Consider the following 26,209-nt stretch of genomic DNA (forward strand, 5'->3'; position numbering starts at 1 on the left):
TTGTTTCATATCTATATATCATGTATTTTTTGTTGCACTAAATTATGTTGTATCAATAAGTTTACTGATAATTATTTATAATTTTCACTGATGACATGATTAACCATCTCACCATCCTTAAGACAAACATTTTCTGTTGTTCATATTGTGTAATCTATGAATTGATGTGTTTAGTTTTCTGTGCTCATAACTTAGTAACATTTTGCATGGTTAAAGAACAGGTGCAATGTTCAAAATGTTTTGGCTTCGTATTTTTAGAAAGTAGTGCTGAATAAATATTGATTTGTGAATGAATGCAGTGTGTTTTTGTCTATTTTATATTAGAATGTTTTTGTATTTGTTTGCATTGCATGTATGTAATTAATGTATTAACTATGAATCCCCTATAATTAGATTACAATTAGATTTCATAAGGTTTATTTTTTGCCCTAGAGATGAATTGACTTTATTAGTTCTTTATGTATTTCAAGGTAATGGTGAGGTGAAAATATGAATTACCAATATGATCCTGTAATGTCACGTCCTCATAACGTGCCAGTTTGGTCGTCAGGACATACTCATCACGTTCCAGCAACGTTCCACTATAACGTCGCCACGACGGATATGGGAATCACAAAGTTACGTCACTGGAACGTTATGTGGTACGTCCCTGAGACCAATATGGTATTTTATAGGAACGTCCTCATAACGTGACAGTTTGGTCGTCAGGACATACTCATCACGTTCCAGCAACGTTCCACTATAACGTTGCCACGACGGATATGGGAATCACAAAGTTACGTCACTGGAACGTTATATGGTACGTCGCTGCGACTAATATGGTACTTTATAGTAACGTTCTTATAACGTGCCAGTTTAGTCGCTGGGACGTACTCAATACGTTCCAGCGACGTTCCACTATAACGTCGCCACGACGGATATGGGAATCACAAAGTTACGTCACTGGAACGTTATATGGTACGTCGCTGCGACTAATATGGTACTTTATAGTAACGTTCTTATAACGTGCCAGTGTAGTCGCTGGGACGTACTCAATACGTTCCAGCGACGTTCCACTATAACGTCGCCACGACGGATATGGGAATCACAAAGTTACGTCGCTGGAACGTTATTTGGGACGTCGCTGCAACGAATATGGTCTGGTCCAGTTACGTCGTCACAACGTAACTGTGTTAGCTGGGTCGTTACAATTATAAAAATGTTACGAATCATTCCATTACAAACCACTGCCAGTACTGTAGATGGCAGGTTTGATGAAGCTGGCACATCATTGAGCGAATCAAGCGAGACTGCGCGTGCTGACTGAACTGCTGTGAAGAGAGAAATGAACACCGAGCCGAGCCAGATAATGACTCGTTCATGAGTCAAGAACCGGTTGCATCGGTTCTCGGATGACCAGTAACGTTAGTTCTTTCTGACAGTTCGATTCAATAAACCAGTTGAAGAAAACAGTTCACCGATTCTTTTGCGCTCGACGCAAGCGTCATTGGCGTTGACTGCACCTGGGCTAATAACATTAACACAGAATTAGTTCAGAATCAATCACCAAAAGAATCAGTTCGTTTCAGACGCTCTGTGTGTCGGTTTGCTTCACGCTAAATCACACATGCGCAGTGTCATCAGCTCATCGGTTCACGAATCGGACGCGTCTGACAGAAACGGTTCTTGACTCGTGAACGAGTCATTATCTGGCTCGGCTCGGTGTTCATCTTCAGTTCTCTCTTCCCAGCAGTTCAGTCAGTGCACTGTTTGAGTCAATTAATTACTCCGGGATATTGGTTTGTTTTAACTCAGAGGGAGTGTCAGCCACATTAAACAAGTTAACAGCTTAATTCATCTGTGGATTAATGCGTATTGGAGACGCGAACCGTTTAAAACGATTCAGTTCGATTTGGTGAACTGTTTCAAAAAAAGATCCGGTTACATCGAATGATTCGTTCGCGAACCGGATATCACAAACTACTTTGTTTTTAACTGTCTTATAACAGACAGGGAAGAGAAGACAATGCCGAATAAAGTGGTAGTTTTTGCTATTTTTGGACCAAAATGTATTTTCGATGCTTCAAAAAATTCTAAATGACCCTCTGATGTCTTACGGGTTTGAAACAACATGAGGGTAAGTTATTAGTGACATAATTTTGCAAATTGGGCTAACTAACCCTAGTAACCGTTTTTTGTTTACAAGAAGTAACAGTCAAAGGAATTGTGATTGTCCTTTAGGTTAATCATTTGAAATAGTAAAAACAATATGTTCAAACTTTTGACTACTTTCTTTAATAGCTACATAACACAATACTTCTACTTTTACTTTCAGTACTTGAGTAGTAAATTTTTAAATAGACTACTTGCAATACTTAAGTACAAAAAATGTTGAATACTTTAGTACTTCTACTTAAGTGTGGTGCTTAAAGAGCACTTCAACTTCTACTCAAGTCACTTTTTTGATAGAGCACTTGTACTTTTACTCAAGTATGGGTCTCTAGTACTTTATACATCTCTGCCTGAGACATGCCGAGACTCTGAAAGATCAGCTGAGATGTGTCGAGACTCTAGAAGATCAACTGAGACATGACGAGACTCTGGAAGATCACCTGAGACGTGAAGAGACTCTAGAAGATCAGCTGAGATGTGTCGAGACTCTAGAAGATCAAATGAGACGTGTCGAGACTCTGGAAGATCAGCTGAGATGTGCCGAGACTCTGAAAGATCGGCTGAGACGCGTCAAGACTCTGAAAGATCGGCTGAGATGTGTCGAGACTCTGAAAGATCGGCTGAGATGTGTCGAGACTCTAGAAGATCAACTGAGATGTGTCAAGACTCTGGAAGATCACCTGAGACATGCCGAGACTCTGAAAGATCAGCTGAGACGTGCCGAGACTCTGAAAGATCGGCTGAGATATGTCGAGACTCTAGAAGATCAACTGAGATGTGACGAGACTCTGGAAGATCAGCTGAGATGTGTCGAGACTCTAGAAGATCAAATGAGATGTGTCAAGACTCTAGAAGATCAACTGAGATGTGTCGAGACTCTAGAAGATCAACTGAGACATGACAAGACTCTGGAAGATCACCTGAGACGTGACGAGATTCTAGAAGATCAACTGAGACGTGACGAGACTCTGGAAGATCAGCTGAGACATGACAAGACTCTGGAAGATCACCTGAGACGTGACGAGATTCTAGAAGATCAGCTGAGACGTGTCGAGACTCTAGAAAATCAACCGAGATGTGACGAGACTCTGGAAGATCAGCTGAGATGTGTCGAGACTCTAGAAGATCAACTGAGACGTGACGAGACTCTGGAAGATCATCTGAGATGTGATGAGACTTTAGAAGATCAACTGAGACATGACGAGACTCCCGAAGATCAATTGAGACGTGTCAAGACTCTGGAAGATCAGCTGAGATGTGTCAAGAGTCTAGAAGATCAACTGAGACATGACAAGACTCTGGAAGATCACCTGAGACGTGACGAGACTCTAGAAGATCAACTGAGACGTGACGAGACTCTAGAAGATCAACTGAGACGTGACGAGACTCTAGAAAGATCAACTGAGACGTGACGAGACTCTGGAAGATCAACTGAGATGTGATGAGACTCCCGAAGATCAAATGAGACGTGTCAAGACTCTGGAAGATCAGCTGAGATGTGTCGAGACTCTAGAAGATCAACTGAGACATGACAAGACTCTGGAAGATCACCTGAGATGTGACGAGACTCTAGAAGAACAACTGAGACGTGTCCAGTCTCCAGTATTTTACTGTGATTTGCTGCTCAAAGAAACGTTACTTGTCAACATCATTACTTATCCTATCAATCCCCATATCTGCTGACTGGCTTCATCACTCCAATAAGATGGTGTGTGGTGAACGTTTTGGCACAATATGGCTGCCGTCCATCATCCAGGTGGATGCTGCACACTGGTGGTGGATGAGGAGATACCCCCTGACAATATAGAGCGATTTGAGTACCTAGAAAAGCACTATATAAATGTAAGGAATTATTCTTATTATTATTACTTATTATTGTAATGTTGAAAACAGTTGCCTTGCTTAATGTTTTTGTGGAAAACAAGATACGTTTGTTTCAGGATTATTTGATGAATAGAAAGTTCTAAAAAGGCAATTTTAACATCTGGGTTTCATTTGACTCATTTCAATCCATACAAAACATTAGCTCCTTAAAAAAAGTCTTATTTATGATTTATTTAGATTTTTGCTGGAAGGATATTTAAAGTCTGGATGTCGAATCTGATTGAATACCACTGGGATATCAATGCATTTCATAAAAATAATTCAGTTAACAAAATAAAATGAATAAAATCATACTGTTTTCTCTCTCTTCTCTCTCTGGCATTATTCTGCTGGTTTTCTGAGTCCTGTTGAGCTATATTGAGTGCACTGAGACCAGATTATTGGCTCATGACTGTAGTAGTGTGAGTGCTCATGTCCATCTGGCTGGATCAGCAGTGCTAAACCTGTCCTGACCTGCTGGATCTCACTCTAAAGACCTCCGGGGAGAGATACCCCACCTTCTTATGAACTTATGATGGTCACGAAAGATCCAGAGCCTCCACATATAGCAAATGCTTACTTCTCCTGTTATATAACACTCTCATCTACACAAGCTGTGTGTGGATGTATTTTAGGGACGAAATTGCAAACCTCCCTTTGGGAACATCCTCAAAGGTCAAAATTATTCATAAATAACAATAATAAAACAAAGAGATGTGTGAAATTATTGTTGAAGGTCTTGAGTTCAGGTTCTCAGAAATGGTAACTGATACTCAAGCACTCAGCCTCTCTCACACACACACACACACACACACACACACATGCATGCACATACACAAACACAAACAGTAAAAACTGTAATATTGTGAAATATATTTTTATTGCAGTTTATAACAACTGTTTTTTTTCCAGCATCATAACTGTGCTGCTTCATATTTTTGTATTTTTTAAATGTGATCTACCATTCAAATGTGACAGCAAAGGTATTTATAATATTACAAAAGATTTCTGTTTCAAATAAATGATTTTCTTTTGAATATTCTATTAATCTGAAAATCCTTACAAAATGTATAATAATAAGAACCATTGTTAATAATTGAGCAATAATCAGCATATGAGAATGATTTCTGAAGGATCATGTCACACTGAAGACTGGAGTAATGATGCTGAAAATTTAGCTTTGATCACAGGAAATAAACAACATTTTAAATATATTCAAATAGTAAATACTTATTTTAAGCCTTGGTGAGTATAAGAGACTTACTGCACACACACACACACACACACACACACACACACACACACACACACACACACACACACACACATAATTATTCAAAATTTTTGACCACCAGTTAACTAGTTTAAAACCATACCTGGATTCTTTAGGACACAAACCTAATTCTGTTCTCCCCTGCAGGTGAAACAAATTCAGAACTGCTCAACAAACTTCCATGCGGTTGTTCCGTGTCATTATGAATAGAGGCCTCATGATTTTACTGCAAATCACAGTTAGACATTTCCTGTGTATTGCCATTCCCAGCTTTAGATGTGGTTACAGCAGAGTCATTAATGTTTTTCTCCATTGTTTATGTTTCAACAGAGCTTCCAGTCTTCCAAATCCAGATGTGGCACCAAAGGTATGAGATTTATATACACATGCAGCCAGCCAGTGTGCACAACTGGAGTATTGTGAATGGATTGTGTGTGTATATGTCATTATTCCCCTCTGAGACAGACACACAGCTCTATATGTATGCACAAGTTTTAGTTTTGCATGTTTGTAGCAGAAGTGTGCCTGCTGAGTTCAGTTATTTTTCTTGAATTGCTAGAAGTCACTTCTAGTCATACAGTTGCTGTTGTCTTTTTGTTTGAGGCCTGCATGTGCTTCTTTCCATGTATAGGATGATTCTGTGGAAATCATCAAACACGTTCCCATGACAACCTCCATTCCATCTTCCTATGACATCACAAACTCCACCCACATCACTACATCCTCCAATAGGAGCGTCCATCTGTTTGGACGGGCGGGGTCACCACACATAGCCTCCATTCCCTCTGATGCATCAGCTTTTGCACCCACCTCCTCAGCTCAAAACCGTAATCCACAGACTTCGCCGACTCCTACTGATGGCTCACCCAATCATCTACCAGTGGTGCCCCGCCCTTCAGTGTATAACACGCCCATCAATCTCTACTCCAATGAGAATGCCTGTGAGGTTGCCATGGGCCAGAGACAGGGCCTTCTGGAAAGCCAGGGTGAAAGCTCTCAGCTGAATGGGTAAGAGTTTGATTGACACCTCAATGCTCCACCCACCCCATGAAACCAGAGCTCAAGAGAGCTCAACAAAAACCTACCAGCTCTGAGATGACGCACAACATTGCAGCATTAATTCATTAAAAACTTGTTATATATAGACAAAGGGACTATATATATATAAGAAGAATATATATAAAGCAGCTGAATATCCAAATTATTATACTTAACTATAAAAAAACTAAAGAGAAAAATAATTAAAAAACATAACAAAATTACTAAAACTTTAGATTATAATACTTTAAAGTTAAAACAGAAATTATTAATATAAACACTAATTCAAGCTATTAATAAAATTATCTAAATTATACTAATATACAGTATCACTGCTCAGAACAAGCTTAAACAACAGATAAAACCAAATCTGTCTGGTTTAAGCTGTTTTTTTTTTCAGCTGAGGTTTTATGTATTTTCTCTATAAATTTCCAAATTACCACAGTCGTCTAATGCTCTAATTCAGCGGTTTGTGTCCGGATGTAATAGCAATATGAGATACTTTCAAATATCATATTGCAGTACAAATCACAAAATGACAAAATATTCTCAAAATAATTACCTTATGCACAATATTAGACTTATTTAATGAAGTTGAAATAAATGATGGCTTGCATTTTATGATTTTGAATACATATACAATTTTTTACCACCTCACTGCTCAAGGTTGGTATAGATTAAAATGTTTGGATGTTATCACTAAATATCACAGATTTTGAATGACATTTTTACTTCCAAAACCCACCTTTGAACTCTGTGGCGTCCTGTTGAACGTTTACACATGGACAAAAGCAGACTCTTGTTACTGAGACCTAAACATAACATTAGAAAATGAAACTGCATTTAGTTGGTTTTCATGATGTCCCTCCCCAACTTTTTTGTAACATGGTTTAGTCCAGACATGCACTTCAGCTGGTTGGATTAAACCATAAGCACACAACAGGGGAGTTTTGAATACTTGGCACACACTTATCAGAAGTCACGTCAACATTTAAACCCAACTTAAATAGGATGTGCAGCACTCATATTAATATTTTCCCCTTTCGTTTAGTACTTCTAATTTTTTTTTTTATACTTTATATACTTATTTAATACTTTTTTTTCCCGTTTGGATCTTTAGGACACTAATATTCCATTATTCCAGAATTTACTTCCATACACCGAAGACACTGGGAGCGTCTCTCTGTATCTGTTTTTGCTCAGTGGGATTCTGTTTGTGTACCAGTTCGTGTGTCAGTTATCTGATGTTTGTGTGTATATTTAGCTCTGTGTAATGCTATCTGTTGTGTATTTTGGTGTATGAGGGCTCTCCCTTGGATAATATCCCAGGCGAAGCTCAGATATATTTTGTGTGTGCGTGAACCTCCCTTTCTGGGTGTCATATTTTAATGATGGTTATAAAGTGCTGATTGACATTATTATGCAGAAGAACTACGTGTCTAATTACACGTGCCGATGCACACACACATTCTGAGACTCAAACACACACACGTCTCATCAGATAAGTGTGTTTGTTGTGGTGCATTTTGTTCGTTTCTGTGTGCTAAATAACTTTAAAAGTATAATATCACCCTGATACCAGCGCAGATTAGAGTTCAGATCACTCAATAAATCTGTTCTGCTTTTCGTTAAGCGTTTGGAATAGCACTATACTAGTCATGCTGCTATTTTTGCATTATGCGTACATAGTATGCATGGGATATAATCTAGAGTGCCAAAAAATGCAGTATGTACTGCACAGTATGCTAGAATTTAGATACCTGAACGCTGTGTCTGAAAAAAAGGAGGAAAGTATTAGAGATGTGGGAGAGAAAACTGATGAAAACCAAATTCTTCTCGTCATACTACGCACTCATATAATTGTTTTTATCCTCCCTCTCCAATAAACTCTGATAAATCCTCCTCATTATCCTCATACAGCTGCACATTATAGTCAAATCAGTGCCAGCACTGTTTCTATGATTTTTATAGGCAATTTTTGAGAAAACATATTTCTCTTTCATGCAGCTCAGTAAGTGCTTGGTTCTGGATAATGTATTTTGTTTGAATGGAAAGAATTCTTCTGAATTAAGTTTGTTTTTCTCTTTGTTGACTCATATGGTGTTTTTAAAGGAATAGTCCACCCTTGTTTCTTCATTGGAACAGATTTGGAGAAATGTAGCATTACATCACTTGCTCACCAGAGGATCCTGTTATGACCCTATAGTTTTTTTGTGTATGTGTGTGTGCGTGTGTTTGTGTGTGTCTGCCCAGGTTGCTGCTGATTGGATCCTGCAGACTCATTGCTGTTGTCCTCTGATTGCAGGGGACGGTGCTTTGTTTAACATAAAGTGATTGAAATTCTGTTTTTCATTCTTCATTGTGTGTGTTTGTTTTCAGTTGTTGGTCTGTCTCAGAGGGCTTCAGGAATCAGTGTTTGATTTCAGCCAATGATGAGATGATTATATGTGTTTAATTGTTGTTTTTCTCCTCAATGTGCTTTTCAGCAGCTGACTCCAGCCACAAAGTCAGTACCATATTAATGCTCCTTTCATTCTCTCTCTCTGTGTGTGTGTGTGTGTGTGCTGTAAATATTGCTGTGATTTGCAGTGAAAGCATTGTTTACCCTTATCTAACCTCATCTATGAGAGTGTTTTGCTTTTCTTTATGAATAAAATACTGTGAAGAAACACTAAGTATTAAAGGTTTATGCAGTGCAATTTACATTGTGCTTGAGATACTTTCAAGAACACCATAGTAGTATTTCAAAACCCATGATACTTTTCTTGTAATTATCCCCCTTCAAAAGGACTTTGATTGGTATCAGTAGTTATGGTATCATGGTATTTTTATCTGAATAATGTACTGAAGGATCATGTAACCTGCTCGGATTTACATGCTTTGCTTTTCCAGACATGCTTTTCTACTAATATGGTGCATGCAAATAAAAATAAGACTTAAACATTTTATTAGTGTAGTAGCCTACCGGTGATTAGTAACTTTTAAAGTAGAGTAGAGCCCACTCTCAAAGCAAAGTTTTGTGTTTTTTACTGCATGAGTGTGTTGTTGTGAGTTTGATGATATGCATGTCGTGTTCTGTCTGTGAGGTGTTATATCGCAGTGGTCAGGTAGTCAGCGGTTTTTAACTACAGTATGTCAAACAAACAATCTCTGTGCCAGCACTCTTTCGTCACACGGTTCGTCCTCGCTCAGCCAGACTGCGCTGATTTATTACAGCTTATGAATGTTGTACGTGTCAGTACAGACAGGCTTCAGTACGATCAGCATGTTCCAGAACTGAAAATGTTTTTTGAGACATGTCCAGATGAGTTTCTTCTCAAGCCGTATGTGGCTTGTGTGTTATTCAATGTGCAGCAGCGCCATCTTCTGTGACCGTGTGCATAAACTGCTTAGACTAGTCTTAAAAATTAGACAAAAAGTTAAAAAATTTTAAGTGAATGACATTAAAGCTTCTGAATCTGAAAAAGTAAGACAGATATTCACTTGGTTAACTGCTAGTTAGTCAAATCAGTTCTTAAGATACTTAAGTCTTTGTGAGGTGACTGTTTATGCAGCTGGTCTCATGCATTTCTTTAACCACAAATTAGTTTCATTTCCTGTGGAGGACTTTAAAACTCAAAAGCTTGTATTTCTGTTTAATATTAACTGTTTACCTGAAATACTGACTAAAAGATGGCATTTGATGGCATTTATTGTTTTAAGTCGATTTCATTAGCCAGTCTTCGTTGTCACACAGTCAAATAGCAAACTTATTGGAATCGATCTTCTTGGATTGTCTTTACTTTTTTCATAAGGAGATTATTTTTCTGAATTTGACCCCTGAACTTTAAAATAAGTTTCTAGTGTATTTTGAATTTGAGTTACCTTGAAAAGTTTGGCCATACTAAAGTTAAACTGTGCAAACTATGAGTCACTGCTGTTATATAAACATGACATAAAGATTGTGAAGGTTGAGGTTTATTAAAGCTGTTACAGTATTAACAACAAGTATTAACTGTTATATCTAACTATAGTATTTTGTAAGAAGCTATTTTTACCATAGTGCATTTTTGTCAGGGAATCTTTGAATTGAATGCCTCTAAAAGCGAATGACAGTGTTTTTGTTGTTTTTTTCATAGTGGTCCTCCAGCTGTTTCTAAGTGAGTACATCTGTAATGTTTTTGCCGTCAGTAAAACCCTTCTAAAAGATATTGAATGACTGAAATATTTATCTTTCTTATTCCTTTTTTATGCCTCCTTCAGAAAACCTGAAATGAACAGGTAAAGAAGGAATAACCAGCAGCCAGCAGTGACCTCATTTCTCAAATGTTTAAGTTGCTTAAATTGTGCATTTGTATGATTATCTAGAATTACATGTAGGAGAGACAGACACTATCTCTCTTTGTGTGTGTGTGTGTGTGTGTGTGTGTGTGTGTGTAGATTTCCTCGTAAGCCTATGACAGAGACGGAGACTGACTTCCTGACTCACCACGTCCCGACTCACGGTGATGCCAGCAGGAAACGCATCATGGTGGACACAGAGGACTGGTGCCCACGGACAGGAACTTCACAATCCCGCTCCTTCCGTATCCTGGCCCAAATCACTGGCACTGAATCAGAATTAGGTGAGTTTTCATTTGTTTATTTATTTATATTTTAATGTTATTTTATTATTTCTTTTTAAAATATTAGTTTATTGTTTTATATGTATTGATTATGGAAAAAATATTCTTTGTTATTTATCTGATATACATCTGATTTATTTCTTTACAAAAATGCTATTCTAGGTTCACTTAATGTAATTATTTTAGATGAATATGCATACTGAGAATTTGGCCATTTTTTTTTTTTTTATATAAAATTCAACTGTATGAAAGAGCACTTTAATGTTTTATATTGTTAGAAAAAATATGACCTCAAAGTTTATATCCTCCTGAAAACCAACTCCTGGTTGAAGTAAAAAAAAAAAAAAATGAAGAAGACTAAAAAAATGTAATGCATTTTATAAATACAAGGCCTTATTCATAAAGCACAAGCAGAACACATTTTGACTGTTTAAATCAGTCATAAAATCATTCTTGCATAAATTGTTGCATTTAATGGTTGTTTACATACCATTTTTAATAGTTAAATTGTTTCCATACAATGATTTTACAAACCATTTGCAGGCATTTGTTCTGCTCATGTTTCATGAATGAGACCCATTGTGTGGAACACTTCGATACTGAATTTGAGATTAAGATTGGAATTGACGTTTTAAACTGAGAATGTCTTTCATTACACCTCTATCACGTGAAAGCTTGTCATATTAAATGTGTTTTGTGTCATGTTTATGTCTTTCAGATCACTCACAGGAGTCAGAATCAGCAAAGACTACAAAGTAAGTTCCTCTGCTTGCCAGCTTTTTCAGTCTGTGTGTGTGTGTGTGTGTGTGTTCTACAATCTGTGTGTTTTTTTTGTTTTGTGATGATGATTTGTTCAGGTTTTCTGTTATTTACCTGTGTGATGTTGGCATCCTGTGGCCTGTTGTTTTATGGGCTTTCTGTTAAAGCTCTGGCTCTAGTTAACCAGCATGTGCAGATCTCTGACACTTTCACCACTAGGACTTAAAATAGTATTTTTCTACATTTCTCAGCAAAAGGTCAGTGAAAGGAAGTGTTTAAAGGGATAGTTCATCCAAAAATAAAAACGGACATCATTTACTCATTTACATTTACTGATTAACACTGTAACACAGAAGAAGATACTTTGAAGAATGTTGGAAACCAAATAATTGATGGTAGCCATTGACTTATAACCATAATTTAAGCATGACATGAAATAATAGTGGATTATTATTATTATTATTATTTTTTTTTTAATGGAGCAGTTTAGACAAAGTATTGAAAAAATGCATATAATTTTTTGTATCACTTTACTTAAATCATTTATATATAATGCATTATAAAGGGATTTTTAATGCATGTGTTATGCCTTGTTACACACCTTATAATGCATTTTATGATAAATGTGAGCAGTTATAATATTCATCTATTCATTGTTACACATTTAGAACATATAATGCATTAAAACACATGACAAACAATCCTTAAAATAAAAATATGAATGCATTTTAACTTTTTTTTTAAGTTATTTATAAAAAAATATATAAAGCATTACAATGTATAATGTATTTAAGTACAGGTTTACTAGGTTTTCTGTTAAGTAACATACATCAGTCATTAATGGTTTATATTGTATGATATAGTCTGAATGTGGAGCTCATACTTGAGGAAGTGAAAAAAACACCTGCATTTTAATCATAGGCCCAATCTGAGTGTTATTCTGGTAGTCTTGCGCTATTATTGGTTTGCTGTTGAAGTTGTCATGTAATAACTTGTCTTGTTTTGTGGTGGGTGAATTCATAGTTTGTGAGGGTTCTTGGCTTCACTTTCCAAAGAAAGGCATTATTATTATTGTTATATAGTATACAGTGCTATACTTATTAGAGTTACAGAATCGAGTTCAACCCGTGTGCAGTGGTGTTTCCGTCTGCATGCTTTACATTATCTCTGTGCTGAAGACATTCACTTCTACAGCTCTTCATTTTGTCTTTATTTCTCTCTCTCTCTCTGTTGTTGGTTGTCTGTGAACAGGGTAGTGAAGATTAATCTTAAGACTGGACCCAGATATAAAACACTCAGAGACTGGCACCATGGAGTGTCTGCTCAAAGCCTGAACTTCCTCAGCTTGGTGTAGACGTGTGTGTGTGTGTGTGTGTGTGAGTGAGTGAGTGTGTGGGAATCCGTGTGTGTGCTAGTGGATCTGTGTGGGATCTTTCCAGAGAAATGAGACTGTAAAATTGTGTCTGAAGTTTTATCGGAAACGAGAGGGTCAGAATTGTCACAAGAAACAACAACATGAGCTCTATAAAGTGTGTATGTGAAGTTTATTAGTCGCACTACAATATTGTATTACATGTGTGGCTTGGATTTTATTTAGATTATGTGATGTTTCAGTTTTTAGTCTTTTGATTTCTATTAAAAGGAACCTTCTGGGCTCAAAACTAGTTAAACTACACACAGCATCTGTCGATTAACAATGGAAATAATTTCACCTCAACCATCAACCAAAACACAGTGATGCAGCGTTTACAGTAATGCACTTCCACAGTGTTCTGTGGTGACGTGCTGCTCATATTTTTGTGGAAATGCTTCATTCTTGTAGTCCTTAACTGCTATTTTTGTTTAAATGATTAGTTCTTCTGAGTAGAAATGTATCTAGTTAGTTGCATGGTCATGATACAAGTTTTAAATGTTAACAGCTTTATGCATTATTGTTATATTTTAAATGTTATTTAAATTGTATTTTAATGATTAATTAGTGCTCTATACTATAGGCTTCATTTGTAAGTGCATTACTGTAAATGTGATGTTTATTTTCATAAAATTAGATTATGTATGCATTTTTATTTTTATTTTCTACGACAAGCCTGCCACAGATGCTGTTTAAACCCAGAACTGCTTGAAAACATACTATTTATTTTAATTCATGATTTAATTCCTTACTCACTTAGTTTTCAATATGTAGTAAAATTAGAATAAAGTGGCCTGTATTTTCTGAGGAATTTCTGCTTTGTATTTTCTCCTTATTTGTGTCAGTGCTTTTATCGGTTTCTTTCTCTATGTCCCTCAGTGAATGTTTTTAAGGAAGAGTCATGATGTTTAGCCTATCAGTTACATAAGTACTGGTAATAATGGACAGGTTAAGCAGACCCACACAATCTAAAACTAGTGGCTTTTTCAAAAAGTGTGTCTTTTGCAACTTTGTGAACACAATTATTTCAGTTCACAGTTCTAGGCGACCTAAAACAGAATTTGCACATATACCTTCTGTAATATTGTAAAGAATAAGACATTTTTGATATTTGTTATTGTATTTTTGCACACAAATATGGCTTTAGAATTATGGAATGTGCACATTAACACCAGGAATATGTCTTAATCATGTTTATATAGGATCAGTTTTGATTTCATGATGATGTGTCGCCACTAGAGAGCAGCACGGATTCGTTCTTCTCAGCAGATGAAACTGTAGGCAGATGACTTGCTGCTTGCTGCCTTATGAGGCAATGACTTTGCAGGCATTGTTTTTGCACAAGGGCAACTCCTGAAACTGATTTTGGACAGACTTCGGAGGCAGAGTAATGGTTTAATGATCTACAGCAAAATATAGAGAGCTTTGGTGATAACTAAGTGAATATTTAATTACTGCAATATTAGAAATTACATAAAAAGGGAAACGTTGATAAAAATCATACTTTATTTATTTATTTATTTTATTGATTTAAAGTTTATTTAACAGGGACCAATACAAAGCCTGTAACTGATGTGCAGCATACAGAGTTTATAGCTAGTGCTAATTTTCAACTCCTGTCCCTGGTTGGGCATTTCTAAGAACATTATAAAACAAATACATACATAAAAACAAGAAATACTACACAGTTTAACACACAAACTGACCACTGACCGCAACTTTCAGATGCCATCTTTATTTTTTTAGCTTATCTATCATGGAATGGAACGCACAGGATTGTGGGATATCAAAATTGTGGGGTAACCTTGTGCGAAGGATACATCTATGCTGCCTGAAATCGGTCAGATGAAGGCATCTCAGGAGACAGGAAGTGAAGTTAACACTGAATTCAGACGTGCCTTAATGCCTTCCTCCCTTGCAATGCGTCCTCCGAAGGCAGCATTTTTCAGTTTTTGGATGCAACCAGTGCCTTTGTCACAGGCTTGTTATACTGACGAGGTGACACAATGTAACACCTTAACACGTCTTTCTTGCCCTACACAAACCTTATACCTAAACCTAACTACTGGCAATTTTTGAATTTCATAAAACACAGTTTTTTATGTTTTTAAGCCTTTTGTTTAATGGAGACACAGGAAGTGTCCTTATAAACCATGTTTATGTTGTAGTACCCATGTCATTATACGCATTTGTTTCCTCATAAACCATACTACACACACATACAGTATATATAATGATAAATGATCAGATCACTGTGATCATGTTCACACTGACAGATTTCCTCTGCTCATGGATGTGTGCGATGGAGTACTTCCTGTGTATTGGCTGATTGCTCCTCTCTCATTCGATTAGCCTGCTGTGCTGCTCCACTCTGATTGGATTATTTGCTCTGTAATGATTCTGATTGGCTGAGAGCAGTAACGATCTCTTTTATAAGTGTGTCTGTTTTCTGTTGTGCCTCTGTGTGTTTGTGTGTCTCAATTTGTTATCTGCACAGAATAAAGTCGATTCAGTTGTGTGTGCTGTATCTGCTGTCACCGTCACTTATCTTTTTATTTTTCCTATATGCTTGCACAATCTTCCTTGAGCAAAAAATAAATAAAACAATTCTGCTCAAGGAAGAGCATTTATTTACAGATGTCCCTTATTCCTTATATGTAGATGTGCCACGTTACTAAAATGGTGCTTTGGACTTGTTGCAAACAAATAAACAGACAAACAAACAAATACGTACATACATACAGTACTGTATATTAATACGTGAATGGCATTACTATCTGAATTGAAAATGATTAAATAATATAATAATTTATTTTCAAATGTAAAAATAAATATAAATTATTTTAATTAATGTTTAGCAATGCAGTTTATGTCTGTGAAACAATGAATTTAATTTGAACTGAAATCATAAAAAACAATTATACATTAATACATTAATATTATTAATTAATTGTTATTATATACTTTGCATTTGCCAGTTTAATTTTTTTTCCTCTGATTGCCATTATTAATGCATTATCATTGAAATGCTAGAATAGTTTTTATTAACATTTAATATATTAAAGTTTAGTAATTTTGTTGCGTGACTTTGTCATTTTTGTTATATATATATATATATATACTATATTACATATTTTATATATATTTTGTTATATATATATATATATATATATATATATATATATATATATATATATATATATATTAAAATAAGTATAGTATTTATTATATTTTCATCTGTTAACTTTACTTAATTTATTGTTAATTATTCTAGTACTTCCAAATAAAATAAACAAAATTGAGAAATGTCTTGGTATAGCTAGCTTAAAATACGTATAGGCATTTTGTTTTGTTTTATTTTATTTAATTTTTCATGTTATCTTTATTTCATTGTTTTATTTAAAGTAATTATTTTTTTTAGGGTTAAGGTTTTAGTTAATGATAATAGCCATGTCATACAGTATAATGCTGTCTTTAAGTTACTAGGTAGAGTCCCAAAATATAACAAAATATACTATAATAATAATAAAAAATACATATATACTGTATGTTTGTCTCAAATGCTGTAGGATCTTTTCTCTTCACTACTTTTCTTCATTATTGTTGCAAAGCAGCATCTTTGAATCAGCTGCTGTGATTTGTATGAAGTCAGTTCTCCTGAATTAATTTTCAACTCTAGATCTGTTGATTTATCACTTAAAACTTTACAAACCTCTTTTCTGAGGTTTATGAGTGTGGCTGTTTTTGTGAATGTGTGGATGTTTCAGTGTGGAATATCTCATCATCTTCTATATTCAGAAGAACAGAACGGTGGTCCTTTCGGTTTCTATTGCTGCCGTTTCCACATCATTCAGTCTCCGGGGGCTTGTAATTAGACAGGAGAGACTGACAGCAGTTGTGTGGCTGAGAATCAGGGTGGTATGGTGTGTGTGGGTATGAATGCGTGCGTTTGTGACGGCCACCCAACATTTCTAGATGCTCAGAGCCAAGCTTCTGTCTTCCTGTCCATCAATATTCACTTTCTGCCTCACTAAATGTAAGCTGCTGGACGGCACAAGCAGACCTGCTGTGTATTTAATGAGTGTTGTGATGGAATGTCTGTCTGTACTGTAGGTAGCCTACAGTAGAAATGAGCTGTGTGTGGCTTTGGCTGTTTATAGTGGAGCACTAGCATACTGCATACTACATCTTGCATACTTAAACACTGAAACAGTTCGCAGTATGCAATGATTATGCAGAACCCAAAAGAGAACATTTTCTGAAAATGTACTCACTCGCAGGCCATCCAAGATGTATATGAGTTTATTTCTTCATCACGGATTTGGAGAAATGTAGCATTACATCACTTGCCCACCAATGTATCCTCTGCAGTGAATGGGTGCCGTCAGAATCAGAGTCAAACTGCTGATCAAAACATCACAATAATCCACAAGTAATCCACACCACTCCAGACCACCAACTAATGTCTTGTGAGAAAAAAAGCTGATTGTTTGTCATAAAGATATCCATCAAGATGCCCATCACTTCTGGCCAAAGTATCCATAACCCATACTCCATAATAACACTTCCTCTGGTGTTGTCCTGTCAAATTAAAATCCACCCACATATTTATTTAGAGCTGTTTTGGACTGTCCTTGTAAACAGAGCTTGATCTATGCATATTTCTCTCCTGATTCAGACGACTTTTCACTAGAGAAAGACATTTCTCATATTTTAGCTGGAAGCAACGGTTAAAAAACATTTTATTGGATTTTTTTTTTTTTTTTTACAAACATACAGCTTTTGTTTCACAAGATGTTTCAGGATGGACTGGAGCAGTGTGGATTACTTGTGGATTATAGTGATGCTTACTCAGCTGTTCAGACTCTCATTCTGATGGCACCCATTCACTGCAGAGGGATCATTAGAGTTTTTCTTAATCCAGTTTTTCAGTCAAGAATGAGAAACAAATTTGAACAATAGTTTAAACAAAAGACACATATACAATGTGTCATATTGTGTAGACATTTCATAAATTAGAATTACAGCTTATAATCTTTTATTTTTATTTTGAGGAAATTTCTACAGGTTTCATAAGATTCACACAACATCATGTGACTCCTGCATGCATGGAGTTCATATACAGTACTGCACACAGTGTACACACTGCATACTACTTTCTCTAGCTCTCTTCTTGTCTTTCCCTTATAATTCTCTCTCTCTCTCTCTCTCTCTCTCTCTCTCTCTCTCTCTCTCTCTGTGTTTGGTCTCTCAGTGAGGAGCTGGATGAGTCTCAGCCCAGCGCTCATGTCACCTGTCCCGTTAAGACCATGATCAAAGCCCCGGGAACACCTGTGCGAAACACATCAGGTACAGTAATATCACTTCATGACAGAAGATCCAGTCTCTCTTCTGTCCACATACTGACCACAGCACTGTGGCAGATCACTGAACTGTAGATACACTACAAATCTAAAGTTCAGACACATCTATAAACCAATGAATCGATTTAAAAAAATACATACGAAATCTAAAATTTTTTTTTAGTTTGGTGCAAAGATGTTGTTACAAAATTTTATTCCGGTATTATTATATTAAGTTGTTTTAGTATCATTGATATACTATTATAGTTATTTTTAGTAATTTGAATTTGTTTTTATATTTTCTTTTTCGATTTTATTTTTTTTTTCACTGTGATTTTAAACTTTCAGATATATCGCTGCATGTTTTTGTAATTATTTTTTAGTTTTTTTTTAATGTTCATGTTTTTTATTACACTAAACTAAAACTAGTTAACTAAATCTATTAAACTAAAACTGATTTTTTTAGTACTAACAAGTTAAAAAATGTATGACTGTGTATATAAATAAGAAAATGGCAGCTACACATAAAATAAAAGTTTAACATATACTGTGTGTGTCTATGTGTATTTATAATATATATTTATATTTATATGTGTATCTCTCTCTCTCTCTCTCTCTCTCTCTCTCTCTCTATATATATATATATATGAGAGAGAGAGAGAGATAATGAAATTGTTTTTGATGCTTCTATTTAGTTTTATTTTTTAGTTAATTATAATAATCCCTGCCATTCCTCTGCTTTAGAGTAAAATTGTATTAATAAAACAAACATTATTGCAACATTACAACAAACTTTCTTTCGTTCTACTTCAGAATTTTATGTTTAATTCTATTTTATTTGCCACTTCTTTGTAATTAAAAAGTTTTTTTTTTTTTTTTGGTATAGGAGACTAATTGATATCTGTGTTTTGTGTCATATCTGTTACTACATTTTATGTTTTAGGGTTACTTTACTTGATAATTATAATACTTAGCAGATCGGATATATTTAAAGTGCACTGGCCTTAAAGGCACCTAAAGAAGCACTGAATCTCTAAAGAGTCTTTGTGTTTTTGTGTATGTTGGCATCTTTGGCAGGTCTCATCACTCCTACTTTTGGTGTCATGAGCAACAGTACTCCTTTAGGCCCCGCCTTGGATCGTCCCATGCCACGCCCACACCCCAAAGACGAAGCCTCATTGGTCCAGATGGCAGAACACATCCCTGCTGGAACACGCACTCCTGTGTGCGCTCACTGCAACTTGATTATCAGGTACACAAACTAGTTTTCAATTTTTGCATTTACATTATATTTGTCCAAAATAAGATATCTTAGAAGGCTACATAATGCCTCTGCCTTCCATTTGTGTGAGGATTATGCCTGGGTCTCCCTACAATCCTTTCCAGATAGGCAACTCACTGCTTTTGTAACATATGCAGAATATAAAACATGCAAAAGGCAAATTGAATGTGAAATCTGTAAACATGGTTAACAACATCTGGTACTCTTGCTTCCTTGTTGTTGTCAGCTTTCCCATTTTAATAAAAAAATACTGACAATGACATTTCGTCTTCTCTGCCCCTCTAGCACATTATTACAGGACAGAGTATTCACAGAATCACAAAGTCATTAAAGGATTTGTTCACTTCCAGAATCAAAATCTCTTGATAAATTTCCACCCCCATGTCATCCAAGATGATCTGGTCTTTCTATCTTTATTCCCAAAGAAATTAAGGTTTTTTAGAAAGAAAACCTGTCATTTGACTAGAAAAAATTACAAAATTAAAATTCAGATACTTTTTTAATCACAAATGCATTTCTAATTAATTAATATAACCATAAATGGAATATTTCTTCCATTATCTCTATCATTATTGTTATAATTACATATATTATAATTATTATTATATAAATAACTATTGATATTAAAATAATTAATACAAACTAAATGGACTATTTCTTTCAATGTATTTACAATTCTTATTCTTAACAAACTATGGATAATTTATACAAACTATAGTAATTTATATAAATGTAAAAAAAATCTTTTTTTTCACATACAGTTTTTGTGACCGACCCGACTGTCCTGTCCATTCCTCCTCAGTCTCTCTTTCACTTTGAAAATGACATGATTAGCTTAAGAGCGATATTTAATAACAGTAGTCACTCTAAACTCACCTCTTACTTTCACAGAGCGAACCGCTGCTACTTTATTCAACGAGAAACACACACCCCTCGTAACACACACCAGATATAACACACTCACGGCGTCAAGTGAGATGGGAAAGCGTAGACTTAGTTACAGTACCTGTTTATGTGTGTGTAAGACAGTAATTAGGATCTTCATTTAGCAAATGAAACCCTGAGTATTTATTCCACATGAGAGTAAACATTACACCAGACTCTCTGTAAACTGAATTACATCTGAGATTCAGATCTTTGCTGAAGCCATTAGTGATTAAAGGTCATTTATGCACAACTAGTGGCAACAAATGGAATTACAGTCTGTTTGTTTGTGGCTCAACCTATGTAATTATATAATAAATCAAATAATTTCTATAGATCAGTGGAGTGTACTGTATGTTAACTGTCCCCAGTTAAAATACTATATATATAATTTTAACATATTGCTGGACAATAATATAATTGAACTATTTGATGGCACAGAAATTGTACATTTAACTTTTAATACAATGACAGATTTCAACGATAAATAAGGTTTGATATGTTTGATGATATTGTTTTAACTATGAACATGTAAATGTGGTGTTGAATTATTGAAATATTAACTTAAAATCTTGAAGTTACTGTGTAAAATATTTCATGCCAGCGCAAACCGTCTTTTGCCATTAAAACAGTAGGCGCATTTTCAGGATTTACTAAAGACGTGCAGTAAAGAGAATTAGCACTAAAAAGAGAATTCGTGCCTGATCTTATTGAATATGAATATTGTAGGATTTTCCCTGTCAATGTATTATGCAACATGATTTACTAACGTTTGCACGTGTCAAATTACTGATATTGGTGCCATTTTTTCACGCCCAAAAAAGCATGTCTTAATGCAGGTGCTAATTTGTTGCACAATAGCTTACACACAGCGCAAGCCTGATTACGTGAGCTGTATGTGAGGTTCACACACATACTGTTTGCACTGAGCATGCAGTCCTTGTGTGGTACACGAGCGGTGACTGTGTGTTTGCAACTGATCCATGGCTGTTTCCTACATACACAACATTTATCCATTAATTAGATTTCAAATCCAAACATTGTTACTTAAAATGCTTCTCCAGCATTGTGATTCCTTTTTTTTACACAGTCCAGTAATACATTCTTTTATAGACATGTTCAAATGCAATAAATATAAGAAACAAATTAATGCTTTTTCTTTAGCATTTACTTCTAGATTTATATATTGAGTTGCTCAAGCTATTGGCAGAATGTTTAAACTACTTTTCTTACATTATCATAAAAAGTCTAAAATAAAACTTGCCACTGACAGAAACAGTCAGCTCTACTGCCTTTCTTTTGCATTTAATTATTTATTACAACAATCCTGCACTTCGTTTTGCTAACTCCACGAGTGCCATCAGTTTTTTTCTTGTTTATCTAAAAGTGCTCTTCCCTTTAAACCTAGCCAAAAAGCCAATGCCTGTGTTGACTGTGAAACACAGTAGACTTTCATTATATGATAAAAATTGATAGCCTGAATAACTGTAAGTCGCTTTGGATAAAAGTGTCTGCTAAATGCATAAATGCATAAAATGCATAAATGCATAAATTATGGTATAATCACTACATGTTCATGTCAATCCATGCTCATATTTACCCCAAACAATTCGCTGTTACTTTAATTCAGCACTTGCAGCGCAGCAATATGCTTGCAGTGTGTGCAGTGTGAATGCTTTAATCTGTTCACATGAGCACGGAAAAATGCACTGCATACACACTACAAATGGACCTGGCATTATGTGCACATACTGTGAGTGTGGATGAGCGCACGGTCTCCAGGAGAAATGTTTAAAACTTGCAAGAATTAAAAAGTAATGCTATTTATAAACTTTAGTGACGATACGACACTGCCTCGATTGGGCAAGTGACGATTCCTGTGTCAACTGTGCAGTGTGCAGCTCGCTATAGTGTAGTGTATAGTGTATGTGATTTGAAGCCATTTGCGCATTTTGAGAGAAAGAGAGATCACGTGCAGTGAATCACTCCTGTTTGTGAAATGTCTCACAGAAAGTTTTCAAATGACTTTATAAGTTATTAATTGAAGAAATATAAACTGTAGCATACCTCAACTTCAGCATTTATAATTATTTCACTTAGACGGTGCTGCATGTAAACCTCTAACGGCAGCGTCATCAGCTTGAGATCGCTTTTTGAGATCGACCTTTTAGATACTGCAGATCAATAATCATATCGGCCCATAGTGATCGGTAGCCGATCATTCGCCGCACCTCAGGGATAGTTCACCCAGAAATGAAAATTCTGTCATTATTTATGGTTCCAAACCTGTTTGAATTCCTTTGTTCTGTTTTTTGAACACAAAAGTTGACCCAGTTGATTGTTTACCCACATTCTTCAAAATATCTTATTGTGTATTCAACAGATGAAAAAACACATAAAGGTTTGGAACAACACGAGGATGAGTAAATAATGACTTTCATGATGAATGATGAAACGATTAATTTATTTGATGTGTCCTATCCCTTTAATATCACGCATCATTTTCAGTTTTCTTGAGATTTTTATTCATTGGAATTCAGCTCCAAGATGGTGTATATACAACAGTGCAACCCATTGAAGGTTTGACTCTACAGCTCTTATTACTTTTGGACAGATGGAGATTCTGGTTAATTTGGCTTGTCGGTTTCATTCTGTCTAGGTGGGCTTGACTTTGCCAGAGTAAACTGAAAATTGGACCAAAAATTGCACCGTCACAACACAACATTCATTCAGTGTAAAAACACCACGAATCTTGTTGCCTTTTTTAATCATTCACATGCATGTATGTGTGTTTCAGGGGGCCGTTCCTGATGGCGATGGGGAAATCGTGGCACCCGGAGGAGTTCACGTGCGCTCACTGCAGTGTGTCTCTGAGCGAGCTGGGTTTTGTGGAGGAACAGGGCTCCGTTTACTGCCAGCACTGCTATGAGGAGTTCTTTGCTCCAACCTGCGCCCGCTGCCACTACAAAATCCTGGGGGTCCGTGACTGTGTTTCACAAACATAAAATACACTCAATCTCTATCTGCCTGTCAAATGCTTGAGCTTTTGGCTCGTTTATACAAATATATTCACACACAGAGACATTAATATATCTTTTGGGACGGTCTAAACATCCAGGTCTTTATTAATTTGCTCGTACATTAAAACGTTTGGGGTCAGTGAATGAAATGAGTGCTTTCATTCAGCAAGGATGCATTAAATTGATCAAAAGTGACAGTATAAAGACATTTCTTGAGCAGCAAATCAGCTTATTAGAATGATTTCTGAAGGATCGTGTGACACTGAAGACTGGAGGAATGATGCTCAAAATTCAGCTTTGATCACAGGATTAAATTACATCTTAACATATGTTCTGATAGAAAACAGCTTTTTTAAATTTTAAATGTTTTTTTCTGCATTTTTGATCAAAGAAATGCAGCTTTGGTGAGCATATTATTAAAATCATGAAAAAATATTACCCAGCCCAAATACAAGTGTAAATGTAAAGATGATGATGTTTAGGTTTAACAGGAAGTGATCAATGCGCTCAAGCAGACCTGGCATGTGTATTGTTTCCTGTGTGCATCCTGCCAGCAACCGATAAGAAACAATACTTTTCACCTCGAGGATGGAGAGCCGTACTGCGAGAGGGGTATTTGTTTGTCTGTTACTTTCTACTTCTATTATTTTTATACCAAATTTCTGGTATTTTATACCACTTACCTCCTATACAAACCTTTCTGCATTTCCTGTATTGATTTTCATGACCATTGTTCCTCATGAGGCTTTTGGATGCTCCTCACGGTGTAGCAGACTACACCTTTTTCTTCTGGAGATTTGATCCCTAAAATAATGGAAAAATATGAAGAACATCCCACATAGATACTGTACCACACTGACAGATAAAAACTACAATAATCATTGGAAAGGAAAAAGATTTATAAATTATTTACAGTTATGAGATTAAGCACAGAGTAATGAAGACTTTTATAAATGGGGGCGTCTCAGATGTTTCTCCTGGAAAAGTATTTGATGAAAAATACAATAAAAGTAGTGAAATATTATTACAATTTAAAATAACTGTTTTGTATTTTAATGTATTGTAAAATGTAATTTATTCCTGTGTTGCAAAGCTGAATTTTCATCATCATTACTCCAGTCTTCAGTGTCACAAGATCCTTCAGAAATTGGAAACATGGAACAATTGGAAACATGATGCAATGTTTCAGGATTCCTTGATATTTAGAAAGTTTTTTAAATATATTTATTTGAAATAAAATTATTTTGTAACATCATACTGTAAATGTCTTTAGTGAAACATTAGTTTCTTTAAAAATATATTTTGAATGGAAGTGCATCCACATTAATTTTATAGCTCATTTATTGTAGAAGAAACACCAGAGACAAAGCTGATAGTTAAAGTGACTCTGAGTTGTTGATGAATAGTTTTGTAATTGTGGGTTTAGATTTCTACAGTCTGTTTGGGACGGGCTGCCGTGGATGTGATTTCCCCATTGAAGCAGGAGACAAGTTTCTGGAGGCCCTGGGTGGCACCTGGCACGACACCTGCTTCGTGTGTGCAGTAAGTGTGTGTTCAGGCTCATCTGTGAGTGTTTGTGTGTTCCCCGAGTGTTGTGTGATGAATGTACTCCGTGTTCTCTTCAGGTGTGCAGCGTCAGTCTGGAGGGCCAGGCCTTCTTCTCCAAAAAGGACAAACCGCTTTGCAAGAAACACGCTCACAATCTCAAAATATAAATACATTTTTGTAAATGCAAAATATGAATGTGACTGTGGAAGCTTGAGCAAAAAAAACTAACTAAAATACAAATTAACATATTCAGATATGAATGACTCATACTCAAAGTAAAATCACTTCTGATATGGTTTGAATGAAGGATGATAACAGCACTTTTGAAACATGTGTTAGTGTTATTTTCTTAAATCAAATAAGCATATTTTCTCTTTCTTATCTGTCTGTCTTAAAGGGATAGTTCACCCAAAAATGAAAATTGTGTACACTCTAAAAAACGCTGGGTTGTTTTTTCAACCCAACTGCTGGGTTGAGGCCGTTGGATAGGACTTTGGGATGTTTTAACCCAAGTTTGGGTTGAAAATAACTATCTTTTTTAACCCAGCGGGGGTGGGTTGAGGACGCGGACGTGAAGGAGAGCACGCACGTCACGTCAAAATCGTACGTCTCTCCAGTGCGAGCAGCCGCCATTTTCTCAGCGTGATAGAAGCGAGAAGCGAGTGAAAGACTATGGTAAGTAACGTTAAGTATTCAAAATGTAAAGTTATCTTTTATTGTTTACCCGGTTGTATGAAAGGCGGAAGGTTTTATGAAAGGCGGAAACAAAGGAGCTTAACGTTATATCTAACGTTATATAAAAAAAACGGACGCGGTTTTCGCCTCGGACACGGAGGTCTTAACTGCCTCATGTAACGTTACTGAACGGAGGATGTACTTTTAATATAACGTGTGAATGTATTTTGTCATATTTACATAAGATTTTACATTATCTGTTCTCTTTGAGGCGTTAACAGACGGTTATGGTCACGGTTACGCTCATGTGAATTTGTCT

At 35.8% G+C, this 26,209-nt stretch overlaps 1 protein-coding gene across 4 annotated transcripts in view; it reads left to right on the forward strand.

Annotated features, from left to right (window-relative positions):
* LOC113073062 (PDZ and LIM domain protein 5-like) overlaps positions 1-25,447 on the forward strand; it is a 58,502-nt gene extending 33,055 nt beyond the window's left edge. Inside the window, exons 4-15 of one of the 4 annotated variants that reach the window (XM_026245965.1) lie at positions 5,618-5,654; positions 8,812-8,831; positions 10,444-10,464; positions 10,568-10,585; positions 10,745-10,929; positions 11,648-11,684; positions 18,354-18,448; positions 19,519-19,693; positions 23,445-23,625; positions 24,159-24,279; positions 25,094-25,209; positions 25,293-25,446. In XM_026245965.1, coding sequence (XP_026101750.1) covers positions 5,618-5,654; positions 8,812-8,831; positions 10,444-10,464; positions 10,568-10,585; positions 10,745-10,929; positions 11,648-11,684; positions 18,354-18,448; positions 19,519-19,693; positions 23,445-23,625; positions 24,159-24,279; positions 25,094-25,209; positions 25,293-25,382 — 1,096 coding nt within the window. In that variant the 3' untranslated portion in view covers positions 25,383-25,446. Of the gene's footprint in view, positions 1-5,617; positions 5,655-5,918; positions 6,296-8,811; positions 8,832-10,443; positions 10,465-10,567; positions 10,586-10,744; positions 10,930-11,647; positions 11,685-18,353; positions 18,449-19,518; positions 19,694-23,444; positions 23,626-24,158; positions 24,280-25,093; positions 25,210-25,292 lie in introns of all 4 variants that reach the window. The other 3 variants (XM_026245972.1, XM_026245955.1, XM_026245980.1) reach the window with 3 other exon arrangements.
* The last annotated feature ends 762 nt before the right edge of the window (positions 25,448-26,209 follow it).

The sequence above is a fragment of the Carassius auratus genome, chromosome 5 (assembly GCF_003368295.1).
Source record: "Carassius auratus strain Wakin chromosome 5, ASM336829v1, whole genome shotgun sequence".
NCBI classification, from domain to species: Eukaryota; Metazoa; Chordata; class Actinopteri; order Cypriniformes; family Cyprinidae; genus Carassius; species Carassius auratus.